The following is a 15,794-nucleotide window of genomic DNA, read 5'->3' as shown; positions in this document are numbered from 1 at the left end:
ATCAAGAGTAGCGGTGTGTAAGTGTTTGTAAGTAAATGTTTAGATCAGTGTTTACTGGTTTTCATCACTAGTTGGCCACTGAATTTTAAAGGAATAGTTTGTCCTAAAATGTAATTCCTGTCATGATTTACCCTCTTCATGTTGTTCAAAACCCATATGATTTTATATCTAATGTGCAACCTTTGCTTTGAAGGAAGTTCACACTGCTCTTCCATACAACAAAACCATACAATGACCAGAAAAAATGACAAAAAAATACCATAAAAGTATCAAAGTAGTAGATTTTTTAAAATCTTCCAAGTCTTCAGAAGCCATAGGATAAAAAATTGAACATAGAAATTCTTTCAAAGAAATATATCTGATCCTAGGGGCGATTCTAGGATTTTCATTTTAGGGGGGCTCAGCCCCCGGTGAGGGTATGAAAAAAAAATTGGTAAGACTTTAGTTTAGGGTCCAATTCTCACTATTAACTAGTAGCTTATTAGTATGCATATTAGGATATTGGCTGTTTATTATTTTGTTTCGGGGGCATGGCCCCTCGAGAAAATTTAGATTTCTATGATCTACATATGTGCAATTTAATATGTTCTGTACGCCCAAAAATTAGATAACAATAGCTTGAAAACCAGTGGGCAGATATGACTGATAAAGTTTTTTCATTTTTGTCAGTGAAGAAAGTAAACATATATGTTTAACTGATATTTATTTGTTTTATGAATCATTTTTGAAGGCTAACAGGAAAGCTGGGTAAATAAATGTATTAAATTCATTACAAATCTTATGCCCAATACAAGCTGAAAAAAGCTGAACTTTTTTATTTACTGAGAGCTACAAATGGAATTATTAATTTACAATATGCACACATTCATTACTATTAATCTTATGCCTAATCTGAAGAAAACGGCTTTGTTAATATTTCTTGTTTGTTAATTATATTATAAATGACATTACATAGGCCTATTTCAAATAAAAATGGGGAAATTAGACAATAGTTTATTCATTTGGCTGAATATTTTTGTCATTTGTTTAATATTTCTGACTTAAAGAAGCAGCTGTCAAATATGAAACGTTTAGTTTAGCTACATATCTCGCACTTGACGTCGAGTCCTGCTGCTAAAATTCGTACTCAGCCTCAGCAGCTTCTGTGTGAACATAAAGCCTGCCTACTCTGATTTGATTGGTTTTCTCAAATATTTTGACATTGACGAGCGGTGACAGACCAGTGAGGTTTCAGATCAATGCACACATCTCTGCTTCTGACGTGCGGTCTATTCGCCGCCACAGCGGATTGAAGAACACGCGGACTAACGCAGATTAAATAACAGGACGAAGCCGAAGCCTCCCACCAGTTTCATATGTTTGAAAGGTTAATCACACATTTTTTAAGGGGGGCTGGACAGAATTTTTGTCTGAATTTTGGGCTGAAGCCCCCCTAAAAAGGGCCTAGTGACGCCCATGTCTGATCACAAACCTTTGAACAGTAGTATATTTAAGTCCCCTTGTAGTCAATAATTGTATCCCTTGAAACTCATCTTTGATATATAAACGTTTTTTTTTTTCGTGTGAAAAAAAATCTTTACCTGCAATATTGCTAAATTTACGATTTTTCATATCAACAGAAAAATTAAGCTGGCTTCTCTTGAGACTCCCCTGCTTCACAGCATAGTTAATGATATGCTAAAGCCCGCCCCCCTCGTGAAAGGATTGGTTACAATGTAGTTTGTGACGTAAGAAACACCAGTGATTTCAAACCACGTTTTTGAGACTGCAGTTTTAAGGAGAAAATACTCAGCAATGGTGTTGACTATTGAATCTGCACATGGTTTGTCTGAAAGCATATTAAAAACACTAAAACATTAAACATTAAAAACGGGATTTTCACCACAGGGGGTCTTTAATAACGTGAAGAACTATCCCTTTAACATTTATCTACTCTATCAAACACATATGTCTTAATAACTCAACCCTGCTGATAAATAATCCCTGTACAGTGTGCTTGAGTCTGTGATGAAGGGAGGAAGAGAAGGAGAGATAATTGTCTGATGGTCAGTGGGCCCCAGTAGAGAGGAATGCGTACTATTTCCTTCAAATATAAACACACACCAAAGCAAAATGGAAGCATGTGATGGGTTCATGTTCTATTGCTATTATTTCTTGTTTGTTTTGTTTGGGTATGCATTGATTTCAAAATGATTGAACATACGATTTTCATCTGGCTGATGTTAAATAACCAATATACACTCTAAAAAAAAAAAGGTTCTATATTGCACCAAAAATGGTTCTTGGCTCGTAATCATAGGGGAACCTTTTTTAGTGCTATATAGCACCAATTTTGGTTCTTCAGTGGTTCTTCAGTGGTTCTTCAGCGGTTCTTCAGAGGTTCTTCACCGGTTCTTTGACTAAGGTGCTATATAGCACCTCTGAAGAACCGCTGAAGAACCACTGAAGAACCAAAATTGGTGCTATATAGCACTAAAAAAGGTTCCCCTATGATTACGAGCCTTTTTTTTTAGAGTGTAGGATAATTGACTGGCACTGAAGGTGGGACCCGTGCTATATCATAGAGGATTGGTGTGTGGAATCTTTAAGCTTAAGACCAGTAAGCAACACCCTGGCAACCACCTATAACGGCGTAGCATTGTGGGATCAAGTTTTCTCTCAGGAAAAATCTAGAAATCTATTTCCTTTTTTGTAATGGGACGCTCATAAACACTTTTGTTTGTTCTACATTCCTCCAATGACCCTAGAGCTTTTTGGTGTTTTATCAGCCCAATCTCCAGAAACTAGAAACAGAGAGCAGATTCTCTCTCTCTCTCTGTCAGTCTGTCTCTCTCCATCTCTGACTCCCCCTCTCTCCTTATTTGGTAAGACTCGAGTTCTGCTGAAAAGAAGAAGTGCATTTTCACTTTTATTCCTGTAGCTCTTTTCTTATCACTTTTGAAAGACAGTCTGTATCTGTTTTCTGCCATATTAGGTGCTAGGTTACCCTCATTATTTAATCAAGTTCTATTAAAAATATTAAAAGGTTTGTATGCATCTGATTATAAGAGGGACTAGTCCTGTTTTAACATGTAAACCACACAGACAGACAATTTACATATTGATTTTCATACTGATTTTCTTCCTTACCATTTATGATCTCCTTGTCATCCTCATCAGCAGGTTTTGAAAGCTGTGTGTGTCTAAACACAATGTGATTGTTTGTGTATGTGCTTACAGGAGTAATGGGTGATGCTTGTGTTCTGTTTTTCTGTACTGGGATGAAATGTGTGTTCCCTCTTTCTCTCTCTGCAGACTGTCTGTTCAGACTGTGTCCCATGAACAGATACTCTGCACAGAAACAGTTCTGGAAAGCTGCCAAACCTGGAGGAAACAGCACCACAGATACTGTTCTGCTCAACAAACTCCATGTGAGTGTGAAGCTTAGTCTTTCCCTGGCCACGGACATGATCTGTTTGTTTATATTAATATAGGGAATTCCGATCGCTGCTTTGGAATAACTCTGCTCCTAATTGCTGGTCTAGAATTAGTATCCACACCTCATATGATTGGCTGAAGGCACCACATGAACGTATACAGTCTCAAAAGCATTTAATAATGACCATCCTGAGCTGTGGTTTTAAAGTCGTGATGGAACACAAGTAGCAAAGATCTTTTCTTCTGTGTTGTGACATATTATTATCAAAATGGATTATTGGAAAAGAAACAATGTAGGGCGGGGACTTGGTTCTTCCCATTGTTTTTTGATTGGATGGAGGCAGATCATCTGAAAGGTGCTGTATCTAATTTTTCTGACTGTATTAAAGCACACAATTACCATAATATGTTTGCAGATTTAGGAAACATGCCAAGTTCACATCCATCTAAAAATCTCTGTATCCAGAGGCATATTAAAACGTATTAAAACTCATCAACTTACCGTGTAAGGCTCATCATCTTCAATTGTCAGTTGGGCTCGTTCCTGTTGCGTGTCATCAATCTGGCAACAATCGAGTCTGAGGAGGAGGGTGCAGGAGAACAACCCTCTTCAATATTTTGAATTTGGACTGCAGTACCCATTTCAACAACTAGCTGTCTGTAGCCGCGTTTCCATTACCTTTCAAATGACGCCCAATGGAAACATAAATTTTGTGTTTTTTCAGGCAATTCGAAACAGGAATATTTAGCAAAACTGCAAATGTTTTTTCCCGCATTTACAGGTCCCCTTGCGTATGTAAAAGCAAAAACTTTATATATAGGAAGACGATGCATGGCAATTACTTATGCATGGGAGAAAGTGCAACGCCCAACATGGCGAATAAGCCCCGCCTTCTAAATGAAAGAGCCAATTGTTGATTAGTAAAGTCATCGCGTCACTGCAGCTGCCCTTAGAAGCTCCGGTTACTATAGAAACATGCAGTGCTTAGGACTGCGCATGTGCATTAGCTTTGTCCAGGCTAAAAAAAAAGCAGTTTTTTTTGTCATGATTCGACCGTTTAGAAATAACATTTATGAGACAGTTGTCAGATTTCATTGGTGATTTCAAATATTTTTATTTTTTATTTTTTCCGATTTTTTTCAACTGGGAGGGCAGCGAAATCCCCCATTTGGAACAGAGTATGCATCAATGACAACAGAATGACATTGATTACATTGAACGCAGTTTAAGGAGGAGCTGGGGTGGAGGTGGGTTGCAAAGCAGCGTGCAGCAGAAGCAGCCAAGCAGGCAGATTGAACTGAAGCTACACTTAAGTAAGGTGCCCTGTTTGAGAGTTGCCAATTGAGTGCATAGGAATCGGATCAGCTGATATGGGCGGAGTTGGAATTTTTCCAATCAGCTGATAGCGGAGCTTGACTACGTGGCCTGCCTGAACTAACGTAGACTGCGTAATTTAATGGAAACGCTGTACGTTTTTTATCGACATTTACAAAATATTGCAAACGTTTTTTGCAAATCTGTAATGCGGCTAGTATTACATACTGCACCTTTAATGCAAGCTTGCAGTTGATTGTAAGAAAGGGTGGGGTTTAAGCAGACAAAATGTTTGAAGAAGCCTGGCGTACGTCACCAGAGAGAAAAAAAAAACGGCCAGAAAATGTCAATTTCAAAAATGGTAAACTGGTAAACATTTTCTAAAATATAATCAAATTATGAACTAACCAGCCAAAACTTGAGCCCTTATTTACTATTAAGAAATGAAAAACTGCTTCTAGATCATTGGCAACTTCATCTCTCATTGTTTATTCATATTTCGTGGATTATGGTAGCATTAGAAACAAGTTCATCCAAGAATGTAAAACACTTCTTTACAAATAACTTCAATATTTAATTTTAATAAATTTGCAACCTTCCAATAGTATTAGGTATATTAGTTGCATATTTACTTGAGTAGCTTAATTATCAAAATTCTGTGAGTAGTGGTATGTGATTGCATGTGTAAATAAATAGCACATAAAATAAAAAAGGCATGGACGGACACACACCTCGACCTCCTAGACTTCATAACTTCACCCTACAGTTTGTTCATGCTCTGCTTATGACCTTATATATACACAGAATGTAGAAAAGTTGCTAACAATAAAAAAGCTGTGCTTGTAAATGGAACAGATTGTGAAGAATGTTCTGTGCTGTGAGCCATCTGAACAATGTAAGACATGTCATTAAAAAAAAACAGTTTGTTTGCTATCCTTCTTCTTTTTTGGAGTATAGTATATTTATCAACTTCTCTGAAGCTCAGTTTCTACTAAAGTGCTGTAGAAACTGAATGTGCTCTTGTCACATGGTTTGTTGGTGCTCATGTGAATTTTCAATCTTTTTTTTTTCTCACTGTATTTTATTTAGCATGCTGCTGATTTAGAGAAGAAACAAAATGATTCGGAAAACAAAAAGCTTCTGGGAACAGTCATTCAGTATGGCAATGTCATCCAGGTAAATCTCTCACAAACACATGAGCACAAATATTACTTCAGGTAATATTAATATTGTATATATAATATAGAACATTTATAAGCACTTTAATGTAGAAATGCTGAATATTTAACAGTCAAATTAATCGTGTATCTATTCACATATATTTGCAGCTTCTCCATCTGAAGAGTAATAAGTATCTGACGGTAAATAAGCGCTTACCGGCTCTTCTTGAGAAGAACGCCATGCGAGTGACGCTGGACGCTGCAGGGAATGAAGGCTCGTGGTTCTATATCCAGCCCTTCTACAAGCTCCGCTCTATAGGAGACAATGTGAGTATGTCATCAAGCAGAAACAGCTACTATAACCTTGATTATTTGATTTGTGTAGGCCTAGTTCTCGCACTTACATAAATAGAGATCCACATGTTATGTTTAATGTGTGATTCAGGTGGTCATTGGAGATAAGGTTGTGTTAAACCCTGTCAACGCCGGACAGCCGCTGCATGCCAGTAGCCATCAGCTTGTGGATAATCCAGGATGCAATGAAGTAAAACACACACACACACACACGCACACACACACACACACACACACACACACACACACACACACACACACACACACACACACACACACACACACACACACACACACACACACACACACACACACACACACACACACACACACACACACACACACACATGTTTGTTTTTGTGAAATGTGAGGACATTCCATAGGCGTAATGGTTTTTATACTGTACAAACCGTATTTTCTATCCCCTTACACTGCCCCTGCCCCTAAACCTAGCCCTCACAGGAGACTGTGCAGTTTACTTTCTGTGAAAAAAAACTTGTTCTGTATGATTTTTAAGCATTTTGAAAAGTGAGGACATGGGGAACGTCCTCATATTTCACCCTCTTTTTGTAATACCTGTGTCATACCCATGTCATTATACACATTTGTGTCCTGATATTTCACAAAAACATGCCCACACACACACACACACACACACACACACACACACACAGAGTTCAGATATATCTTTCTAGCTATATTAAGAATGGAATACTAATGTATTTTTAATTTATTTTTGGACAAAAGTGTCTTAACTAATGATAGTTTGAGCTAAGATATTTGTTTAATTGTGGCTGGTATTCTGCACAGTATACATACTGTTGTCTGGCTATCACCAGACCAAGCTCAATTTAAGATTGAACATTGGTCTAGGGAGTCTGCTATGTATTTTCTACTGCACAAGAGGCGTGATAAATGAGCTTAATTTAAATGAATCTGTACGCAATTGGATAGTCCTTCAACCAATCAAACCACAAGAGGTGTGGTCAAGGGGCAACAACCCATCGCTTCTCTATCCGTCATCGTGTTAAACCCGGCAATAGCGTGCCAGGTGGATAAGCCAGTCTGTGATTAGTTCCCGCAAAAGTGTAACAGAAGCAGTAGAAATGAATGTACAGGTTTCCAGACTGAGTTGCCGGGCGAAATCAAATCGCTGGCAGATCAGGCTGGGTTTACCCAGTCTATACATACTGCATACTACAGAAATTGTATGTAGTTTCATAGTTTGCTATACCAAATATAGCCTCTCTTTCAGGGTTATTATAGTTAATAAAAAATAATAATAAAAAATCACAAAAACTCAACAAAATATATGTGTATATATATTAACAAAAAACATAATAGTATCTCAATGATACTAAAATAACACTGCTCTATTCAAGTGGTTCTCAATCTTTTCGATTCATTGTCCACATCAATATCTAGAAGTAACACTTTCAAAATTAGGCTACCTCATATAAGACATTGGGAACCCTGGTTGTTCAAAGAAAAAATAAAATTACAAATATCTTGAGTTGTTTTAGTTTAATGTTATATTGTCTTATTTTGAAACATTTGAATTCATCTTTAGGCCTCTTTGGAAGCTGAGGCCTAATAGTGACCCCTGGTTCCCAGGTTGAGAACCAACGCTTTATTCGGTTATCTTTTTCTCTCAGGTGAATTCAGTGAACTGCACCACCAGTTGGAAAATCGTTCTCTTCATGAAATGGAGCGACAACCAGGAGGTTGTCTTGAAAGGAGTATGTTTCATACACATACATGATTCACACATTGAATTTTACTTACATTTGTAGGACCTACTATATTGTACTTTCTTGTTTTTAATGAAATGCTTGTTATCAGGGTGACGTGGTGAGGCTTTTTCATGCGGAGCAGGAAAAGTTTCTGACGTGCGATGAACACAGAAAAAAGCAGTATGTCTTTTTGCGTACCACTGGGCGCCAGTCTGCAACCTCCGCCACTAGTAGCAAAGCACTCTGGGAGGTAGAGGTAAGTTTAGGACTTGGTGAAGTTGACCAGTTGTTTTTGTTTTTGTGAGTGTGATTCTTGGTTTGGGAACCTAAACAGATGTTTGCATACTTTTCAGGTGGTTCAGCATGATCCCTGCAGAGGCGGAGCCGGCTACTGGAACAGCCTCTTTAGGTTCAAACACTTGGCCACCGGCCATTACCTTGCTGCAGAGGTTAGACCGATATGTTACCCGGAATAAGAGTTCAAACACATACACACATGCAAATAAATTAAAGAGTGTCTAGTTAGAGAGCTTAATGTTCGAAAGAGTAGAGAACGTGACTTGCGACATTTATCTAATTGTTCTCACCTTATTGTGATCAGGTAAATCCAGACTATGAAGAAGAATGCCTGGAGTCCCGTTCCTCTGTGAGTGTGTGCTTGAGAGCGTGTGTGACTGTGTGTGTCTGTGTTTTTCCCCATCCATCTTCAGAGCTTCTTCTGAATTCATAGTATAAGCAATTTGAGGGTCTCTTTACCATATTGCACTCATTTCAACACACATTAGTTGAGCCAAAGCAGACTGTCATCTTGAATGCACGTCACAGTTGATCGATTGTTTCTCTCGCAGCTGGATTCAGAGCAAGAAATGATGCGGACTCGTGCACGTAATCCTCAGGATAAAGTTATGTATACACTGGTGTCCGTTCCTGATGGCAATGACATATCGTCAATCTTTGAGCTTGACCCCACCACTCTGAGAGGCGGAGACTCTCTTGTGCCGAGGTAAAGCGAGATTGTGACATTATCTGATTAAGAAGATTACACTTATGTTAAACGTGTTGAATTTTGAATTGTGCCTGTTAGAAACTCATATGTGAGGCTCAGGCATCTCTGCACCAATACGTGGGTCCACAGCACCAACCAGCCAATAGATAAAGAGGAAGAGAAACCAGTCATGCTCAGAGTGAGTAAACTTCAGTCTATGTATGACTGTTGCTTTGGTTTATGGATTCTCTGAAGTGTGTCTCCTCCACTCTATATTTGTGTCTTAGATAGGAACGTCTCCTCTGAAGGAAGATAAAGAGGCTTTTGCTATAGTGCCAGTGTCTCCGGCTGAGGTTCGGGATCTGGATTTTGCTAATGATGCTAGTAAAGTGTTAGCTTCCATCGCAGCCAAACTGGAGAAGGGCACCATCACCCAAAATGAGAGGAGGTAGAGGTTACATTCATCTATTCATCCATGTGTCCATCCATCGGTCATTCCATCTTTATGTCCTTCCATCTGTCCATCTATCCATCTTTAACCATTTACTCATCTTCTCATTCATTCATCCATCTGTCCATTTGACATTTGACATCTGCCCTCTTGTTTTTTCTGCCTTCATCCATCCATCCATCCATCCATCCATCCATCCATTGATCCATTAATCTGTCTGTCTGTCCTTCCTTCAACTATTTCATCCATCCATCCATCCATTCTGTCTTTCATTAATTTATTCATCCATCCATTCATTCATCATATGACTGTCTCTGTCCTTTCTTCAACCACTTATTCATCTTTTCATTCATCCTTTCATCCACCTGTCCCTATGACTTTTCCATCCATCATACATCCTCCTGCCCATCTTTTTGTTCTTTCTTCCTTCATCCATCTGTCTATTTGTCCATTCATTTATCCATTCATCCATCTGTCTATCCATCTGTCCTTCCATCCTTTAACTATTTTATCTTCCCATCATCTATCCATTCATCCATCCATTTGTCTGTCTGTCTGTCTTTCTTTCTTTCATTCAACCATTCAGTCATCCAATAGTTTAATCAATTTATTCATCCATCTATTGGTGCAGTTGACTTTTTCTATCCAACCATCTTTCTTTAGTTATTTTATTCTTTCTTTCTTCATCCATCCATGCATCCATTAGTCTGTTAATGAATTTATCCTTCTGTCCGTGCATCTGTCTGTCCATCTGACCATCTTTCTGACCATCTTATGTTTTTAACCAATCCATTTGCATGCCCTTTTTTGTTCAACTGCACAAATTTACAAAGACACATTGTCTGCCCATCACTCTCTCACTCACAGGTCAGTGACAAAGCTACTGGAGGATCTGGTTTATTTTGTGGTAGACATTCCCAGCAGTGCTCAGGATGTGCTGGAGATCACAGTCAACAAACCCAACAGAGAGCGGCAGAAACTCATGAGAGAGCAGAACATACTCAAACAGGTACATATTGTCTCACTTGTAGGGTTTAGTTTTAAAACATCTCACCAATGTTTCTTTTAAATGACCTTTCAATCCATCTTGTGCTGCGATTTGGCCAGATATTCAAGCTGCTGCAGGCCCCATTCACTGACAGTGGGGATGGCCCAATGCTGCGACTTGAAGAGCTTGCAGACCAACGGCATGCACCCTTTCGTCACATCTGCCGGCTCTGCTACAGAGTGCTACGTCATTCACAGCAGGACTATCGCAAAAATCAGGTTAAACTACTGTGAAACAAAATAAATGCAATCTAAATTACACTAATGCAGCTACAAAATTAACTTACAACCCCCTTGTTCTGTAAATTGTACTATATGCAAAAATCTCTTTCTCTCACTATTGTCTTCAGGAGTACATAGCAAAGCAGTTCCGCTTCATGCAGAAGCAGATAGGATATGATGTGCTTGCTGAAGACACTATCACAGCCCTGCTGCACAACAACAGGAAGCTTCTGGAGAAACACATCACAGCAGCTGAGATAGACACCTTCGTCAGCCTGGTCCGCAAGAACAGAGAGCCCAGGTGTGTGAAAATAGATCTGCATAAATGTTCCTGGTCATTTACATGTATTCATTTAGCAGACCCTTTCATCTAAAGCAACAAACAAATGAGAAATGTTATGAAGTAAGTGATTCATCTTAAATACAATCCAGATGTTAGCGAAAGTGAAATAGATGTTTTAAAGTAAGAGATTAGAAGTACAGTAGAAGTATAGTAAATTGTGTCTTCAGATGTTTCTTAATAATTGAATTATTTGAACTACATTTGTAATAGTTATCAAGCGTATAGCGTCAGTTCTGGCAGGTCACGTTAGTCAAACTCGCATCAGCTGTCTGTCAGCTGATCACGTCTACCTATAGGAATATGACGTCGATCACCGCATGCATATTAGGGCTGAACGATATGGACAAAATTTCATATCTCGATTTTCATGCCAGATATCTCAATATCGATACAATATGATATGACTACGTGTTCGGTGAAAACCAGAATCTGAATTAAAATGTGTTTGATTTAAGCCTACATTTAAAAAATTTGTGTCAGAAAATGTATTGTTTTTAAGCCTTTCGCATGTACGATCACACAGGTGTAATCAGTCTAGGCTGGTCCCTGGAGCGTATGATCAAGTGCATCACAGGATCAACTGCTAAATTCAAATGTTGAATTTAGCCAGAGACAGGCGTGCTCAGAGCTGTCATATATCACAACTTTTCAGTGTTTTCAACCACATACTGTTTATTTTAGGTTTCAAACATAAATTCACATAAGTACTAAAAAAACAATACATTTAGAGTTTATAAAATACACACTGATGTCTATGGAAGAGGTAATAATAATCCTTTCCATTATAATTCGACACGTTTTATTCATATCAGATAAACATTGTGTAAGTAACTTCAATGTTTACTCTATTCTATTCCCAGTTCACCAGCCACTTACTTTTAAGTATTTCGGGAGAAGTGGATGAATTCACATGTTGTAAACATAGAGGTTGTAAATCCAACAGATCCGATTCTCTGAACTGCGTCTGCGGCACAAACTAACACGGCGGCGCCCATCGCGCATACAGCTCAACTAACGCGATCGTTATAAAGGTGTTTAAACAACAATATACTTCCACTTGCATGTATTTGACAATCGGAATATCAGATATTTCATGCCATAGCTAACACATTTGTGAATATTCTGAATAAAAAAGGAAAAAATGACATAAAAGCAGATCATCATTCATTCAGCGCTGTTGCTGCTGCGGTGTGTCACGTGACAAGCAATGACGCGTCACCATGGAAACGCCGCCCCCCCTCTCACAATATAGTTCCCACGTCCCTGGTAGTGTGTGCGCACTGGCTTTAGCGGTGCATTCAAGGGCACTCGTAAAACTGATGTTTGTTGTGACTGCCAGAGTTGTATGCAGGGCGAGTGCGGAGAGGGGAAATCTATATAGTCTATATCGTTGCTTTTTTTGATAGTAATATCTTGAAAGTTCATATCTAGATATAGATACGATAACGATATATCGTTCAGCCCTAATGCATATAATGTATATAGCTCCTCAGTACTATCAACAGCTATCTGAGCTCATTTACCCTCCTTCACCCCCAGCTCCTCCTCTTGTCAGTTAGGATTTGGTATTCTGATTTCCCTTGAATCAGACTAAATTCTTGAATCACTTTGTACATGTAATATCAACATTAATGATATCTGCAATACATTATGTTGGTTCCGTTCTGTTTACCCTAAGGGGGGTTATTGCTGCTCTCCCTGCTCTTATCCATGCTAGGCTTGCCCAGAACAGAACCATACCGGCAATCCAAACTATATGCTAATAGCCAATCAATCATCTTTGACGATAGTGGTCCTGACAGAATTGTGTATTATCCTGAATGATTGAGTTGTGTCTCTGTTTCTCTAGATTTCTGGACTACTTGTCAGATCTATGCGTGTCGATGAATAAATCCATCCCTGTCACTCAAGAACTCATCTGTAATGCTGTGCTGGACCCAGCCAATGCAGACATCCTCATCGAAACCAAGTACAACACCTACACTGACTATTATCCTGTGTGCATGTTTAGAAATATACACTACTGTTCAAAAGTTTGGAGTCCATAAGATTTTTTTGAAATCAGAGATTAAGACTTTTATTCAGCAAGATGCATTTAATTGATAGATTGTTACAAAAACATTCTATTTCAAATAAACTATCTATTCATCAAAGAATCCTTAAAAAATGCATCACGGTTTCCACAAACAATATTAAGCTTGGTTTATACCCATTTCACTTGGCGGTGTGCACGGTAATATTTTGTAACTTTGCGCGTGGCTCCACATCCGAAGATGCATGCGTTTGAGACAAATCTGGCAGAGCAGTACAGCTCACCACATTGACACCCAGTTTGCACATCTAAATTAGTTGCTTATGTTTACAAAATGAGCCAACAAAAGCATAAATAAGCCCTTTTAATGAAAATAAAGATCCATGTTTAATAAAAATGTTCACAAAACTAAATTAAAATGTTTAGTGAAATTAGAAAATATTTAAGAAATCGTTAATTTAGTTATAAACATGTTCTCCTATCCTTATTTTTTTCTAATGTCACAAGTAAGGTTTAATCTCAAGGTTTACTAGGTTTTAAAAGATTCTTTTGCTGTGTTTTTGGTCAAGTGTATTATCGTCACATGTGTACCTTACTACTTCTCACCACTGTTTCCTGATGGTATATTGAACAATTACTCCGAGTTGCCCTCTGTTGTTTCAAAGAGTAGCACAACGGCGAGCGCGTCAAGTATAAACGCCTCATCCGCTTGGAAAGGAGAGCGCGCAGTCAGCGGAGGCTTGCACTGCGGAGCCAGGTGAAAGTATAAACAAGGCTTTAAGCAGCATAACTGTTTTCAAAATTGATAATAATAATAAGACATTTTTTGAGCTCCAATTCAGCATGTGACACTGAAGACTGGATGCTAATGGCTGCTGAAAATTCATTGTAATTACATTACATAAAAACATTTATTTTAAATTGTAATAATTTCTCAATATTACTGTTTTTACTGTATTTTTATCAAATAAATTCAGCCTTGGTCAACTTAAGAAATGACCCCAAACTTTGAAATGGTAGTGTAGCAGAATAGGTAAAAGACTGGTATAATTCAGCAAGCGCAATATCGAACAGGCAGTGCCATTATTGAGGGCAAATAAAATCATCTCATCTACACTGAATCAAACCATAAAGTGTGATGAAAAAAGTTAGCCCATGTAGTCAATAAGAATAGAGGTCTGTGGGTGTGGTATTGAATAAATGTGTGTGTTTGTGTGTCAGGCTTGTGTTATCACGGTTTGAGGTGGCAGGAACAGTGCTCGGTGAGAGCGCAGAAGAGGAAGAGGAGGATGAAGAAGAGGTATGGTTGTTCTGGAAGGACAGTAGAGGAGAGATGAAGAGTAAGAGCATCAGAGAGCTGGCACAGGATGCCAAAGAGGGACATACAGAGGACCATGAAGTTATCAATTATTACAGGCATGTACACACACCTACATTTACATGAACATTTGATGAAAGGAAAAATACACAGAAATAAAATGATAGTGTCTCTCTGTCAGGTATCAGCTGAATTTGTTTGCCCGGATGTGTCTGGATCGGCAGTACCTGGCCATTAACAAGATTTCGGCACAACTGGACGTGGATCTGATCTTGCGCTGCATGTCAGACGAAGACTTACCCTTTGACCTCAGAGCCTCATTCTGCCGCATGATGCTGCACATGCATGTAGACCGTGACCCTCAGGAGCAGGTCACCCCTGTCAAATATGCTCGGCTGTGGTCTGAAATCCCTTCACAAATTGCCATTGATGAGTAAGTGGTTCACTTTAGAAACAGTAAACAGTGAAGCCCTTTTAGTGAGTGGTTTGTTTATTAGCCAGCCGTTTTCCTGTTTCTGACCAGCTATGATAATGATGGGACATCTCGTGATGAGGTGAAGGAGCGCTTCTCTCAGACAATGGAGTTTGTGGAGAATTACCTGCGGGATGTTGTTTGCCAGAGTTTCCCATTTTCAGACAAGGAGAAAAACAAGCTCACTTTTGAGGTGTCTTTTTCTAATTATTTCATTTTAATTATGCCAATGTATCGTATTCACTATGCACTCGCAATCTAGTTTGAACAGACGCCCAATAACGCTGTACTGTGAGTATTTGACTTAAGTCATTGTAAATTGCGCCACAAAACTCAACATTTAACAATTAACATTGTTTCCAGAAAGCAGCATTTTATTTAAAAGAGAAGTTATAATATAAAATAAAAAAGGACAAATTCTTTTAAAAACAAGGACACTTATTTTCTGATGTGCTTTTCTACTTTCTATAGGTGGTGAACCTGGCAAGAAACCTGATCTATTTTGGTTTCTATAACTTCAGTGACCTGCTGAGGTTGACCAAAATCCTGTTGGCAATCCTGGATTGTGTCCATATCAGCACCCCCTTCCCCATCAAACTGGATAGAGAACCTGGCAAAGGTCAGAAACATATGGAGCCCCTAAGGGACATGTTGAACAAAAAATATGAGATGGGAGGAAAAACTATTTGCCAATGCTTTTGCGTTCTATTGCACATGTTTTGCGTTCCCTCGCAAAATGTTTGCGTTACCTAGAGAAACTTTGCGTTCACTCGCAAGTCGCAAAGAGCACAAACGTTTTGCGAGGGAAAGCAAAGGTTTTGCTAGCGAACGCAAAGTTTCTCTGGGAATGCAAAACATTTGCGAGAGAATGCAAAAACATTGACTTATTATTTTTCCTCCCATTTCATATTTTTTTCCACCACCATGGCCCCTTAGGGTCTCCAT

General features: G+C 38.7%; 2 protein-coding genes across 2 annotated transcripts in view; one reads left to right on the top strand and one right to left on the bottom strand.

Moving 5' to 3' along the window:
- Nucleotides 1–15,794, bottom strand: part of chchd4b (coiled-coil-helix-coiled-coil-helix domain containing 4b) — a 616,826-nt gene that overhangs the window by 530,384 nt on the left and 70,648 nt on the right. The gene's annotated exons all lie outside the window — the stretch shown is intronic.
- Nucleotides 1–15,794, top strand: part of itpr1a (inositol 1,4,5-trisphosphate receptor, type 1a) — a 44,639-nt gene that overhangs the window by 7,974 nt on the left and 20,871 nt on the right. Inside the window, exons 4-21 of the mRNA XM_079840401.1 lie at nt 3,295–3,410; nt 5,822–5,908; nt 6,061–6,219; nt 6,338–6,436; nt 7,902–7,985; nt 8,089–8,235; nt 8,333–8,428; nt 8,828–8,982; nt 9,064–9,163; nt 9,252–9,412; nt 10,283–10,424; nt 10,523–10,681; nt 10,813–10,985; nt 12,877–12,996; nt 14,281–14,475; nt 14,559–14,810; nt 14,901–15,042; nt 15,321–15,468. Of these exons, the coding sequence (XP_079696527.1) occupies nt 3,295–3,410; nt 5,822–5,908; nt 6,061–6,219; nt 6,338–6,436; nt 7,902–7,985; nt 8,089–8,235; nt 8,333–8,428; nt 8,828–8,982; nt 9,064–9,163; nt 9,252–9,412; nt 10,283–10,424; nt 10,523–10,681; nt 10,813–10,985; nt 12,877–12,996; nt 14,281–14,475; nt 14,559–14,810; nt 14,901–15,042; nt 15,321–15,468 (2,535 nt within the window). The remainder of the gene's footprint in view (nt 1–3,294; nt 3,411–5,821; nt 5,909–6,060; nt 6,220–6,337; nt 6,437–7,901; nt 7,986–8,088; nt 8,236–8,332; nt 8,429–8,827; nt 8,983–9,063; nt 9,164–9,251; nt 9,413–10,282; nt 10,425–10,522; nt 10,682–10,812; nt 10,986–12,876; nt 12,997–14,280; nt 14,476–14,558; nt 14,811–14,900; nt 15,043–15,320; nt 15,469–15,794) is intronic.

Source organism: Gobio gobio, assembly GCF_949357685.1.
Source record: "Gobio gobio genome assembly, chromosome: 17".
In the NCBI taxonomy this organism is placed as follows: domain Eukaryota; kingdom Metazoa; phylum Chordata; class Actinopteri; order Cypriniformes; family Gobionidae; genus Gobio; species Gobio gobio.
Note: the sequence above shows the minus strand (reverse complement) of the source record. Positions and strands in the feature narration are given on the sequence as shown.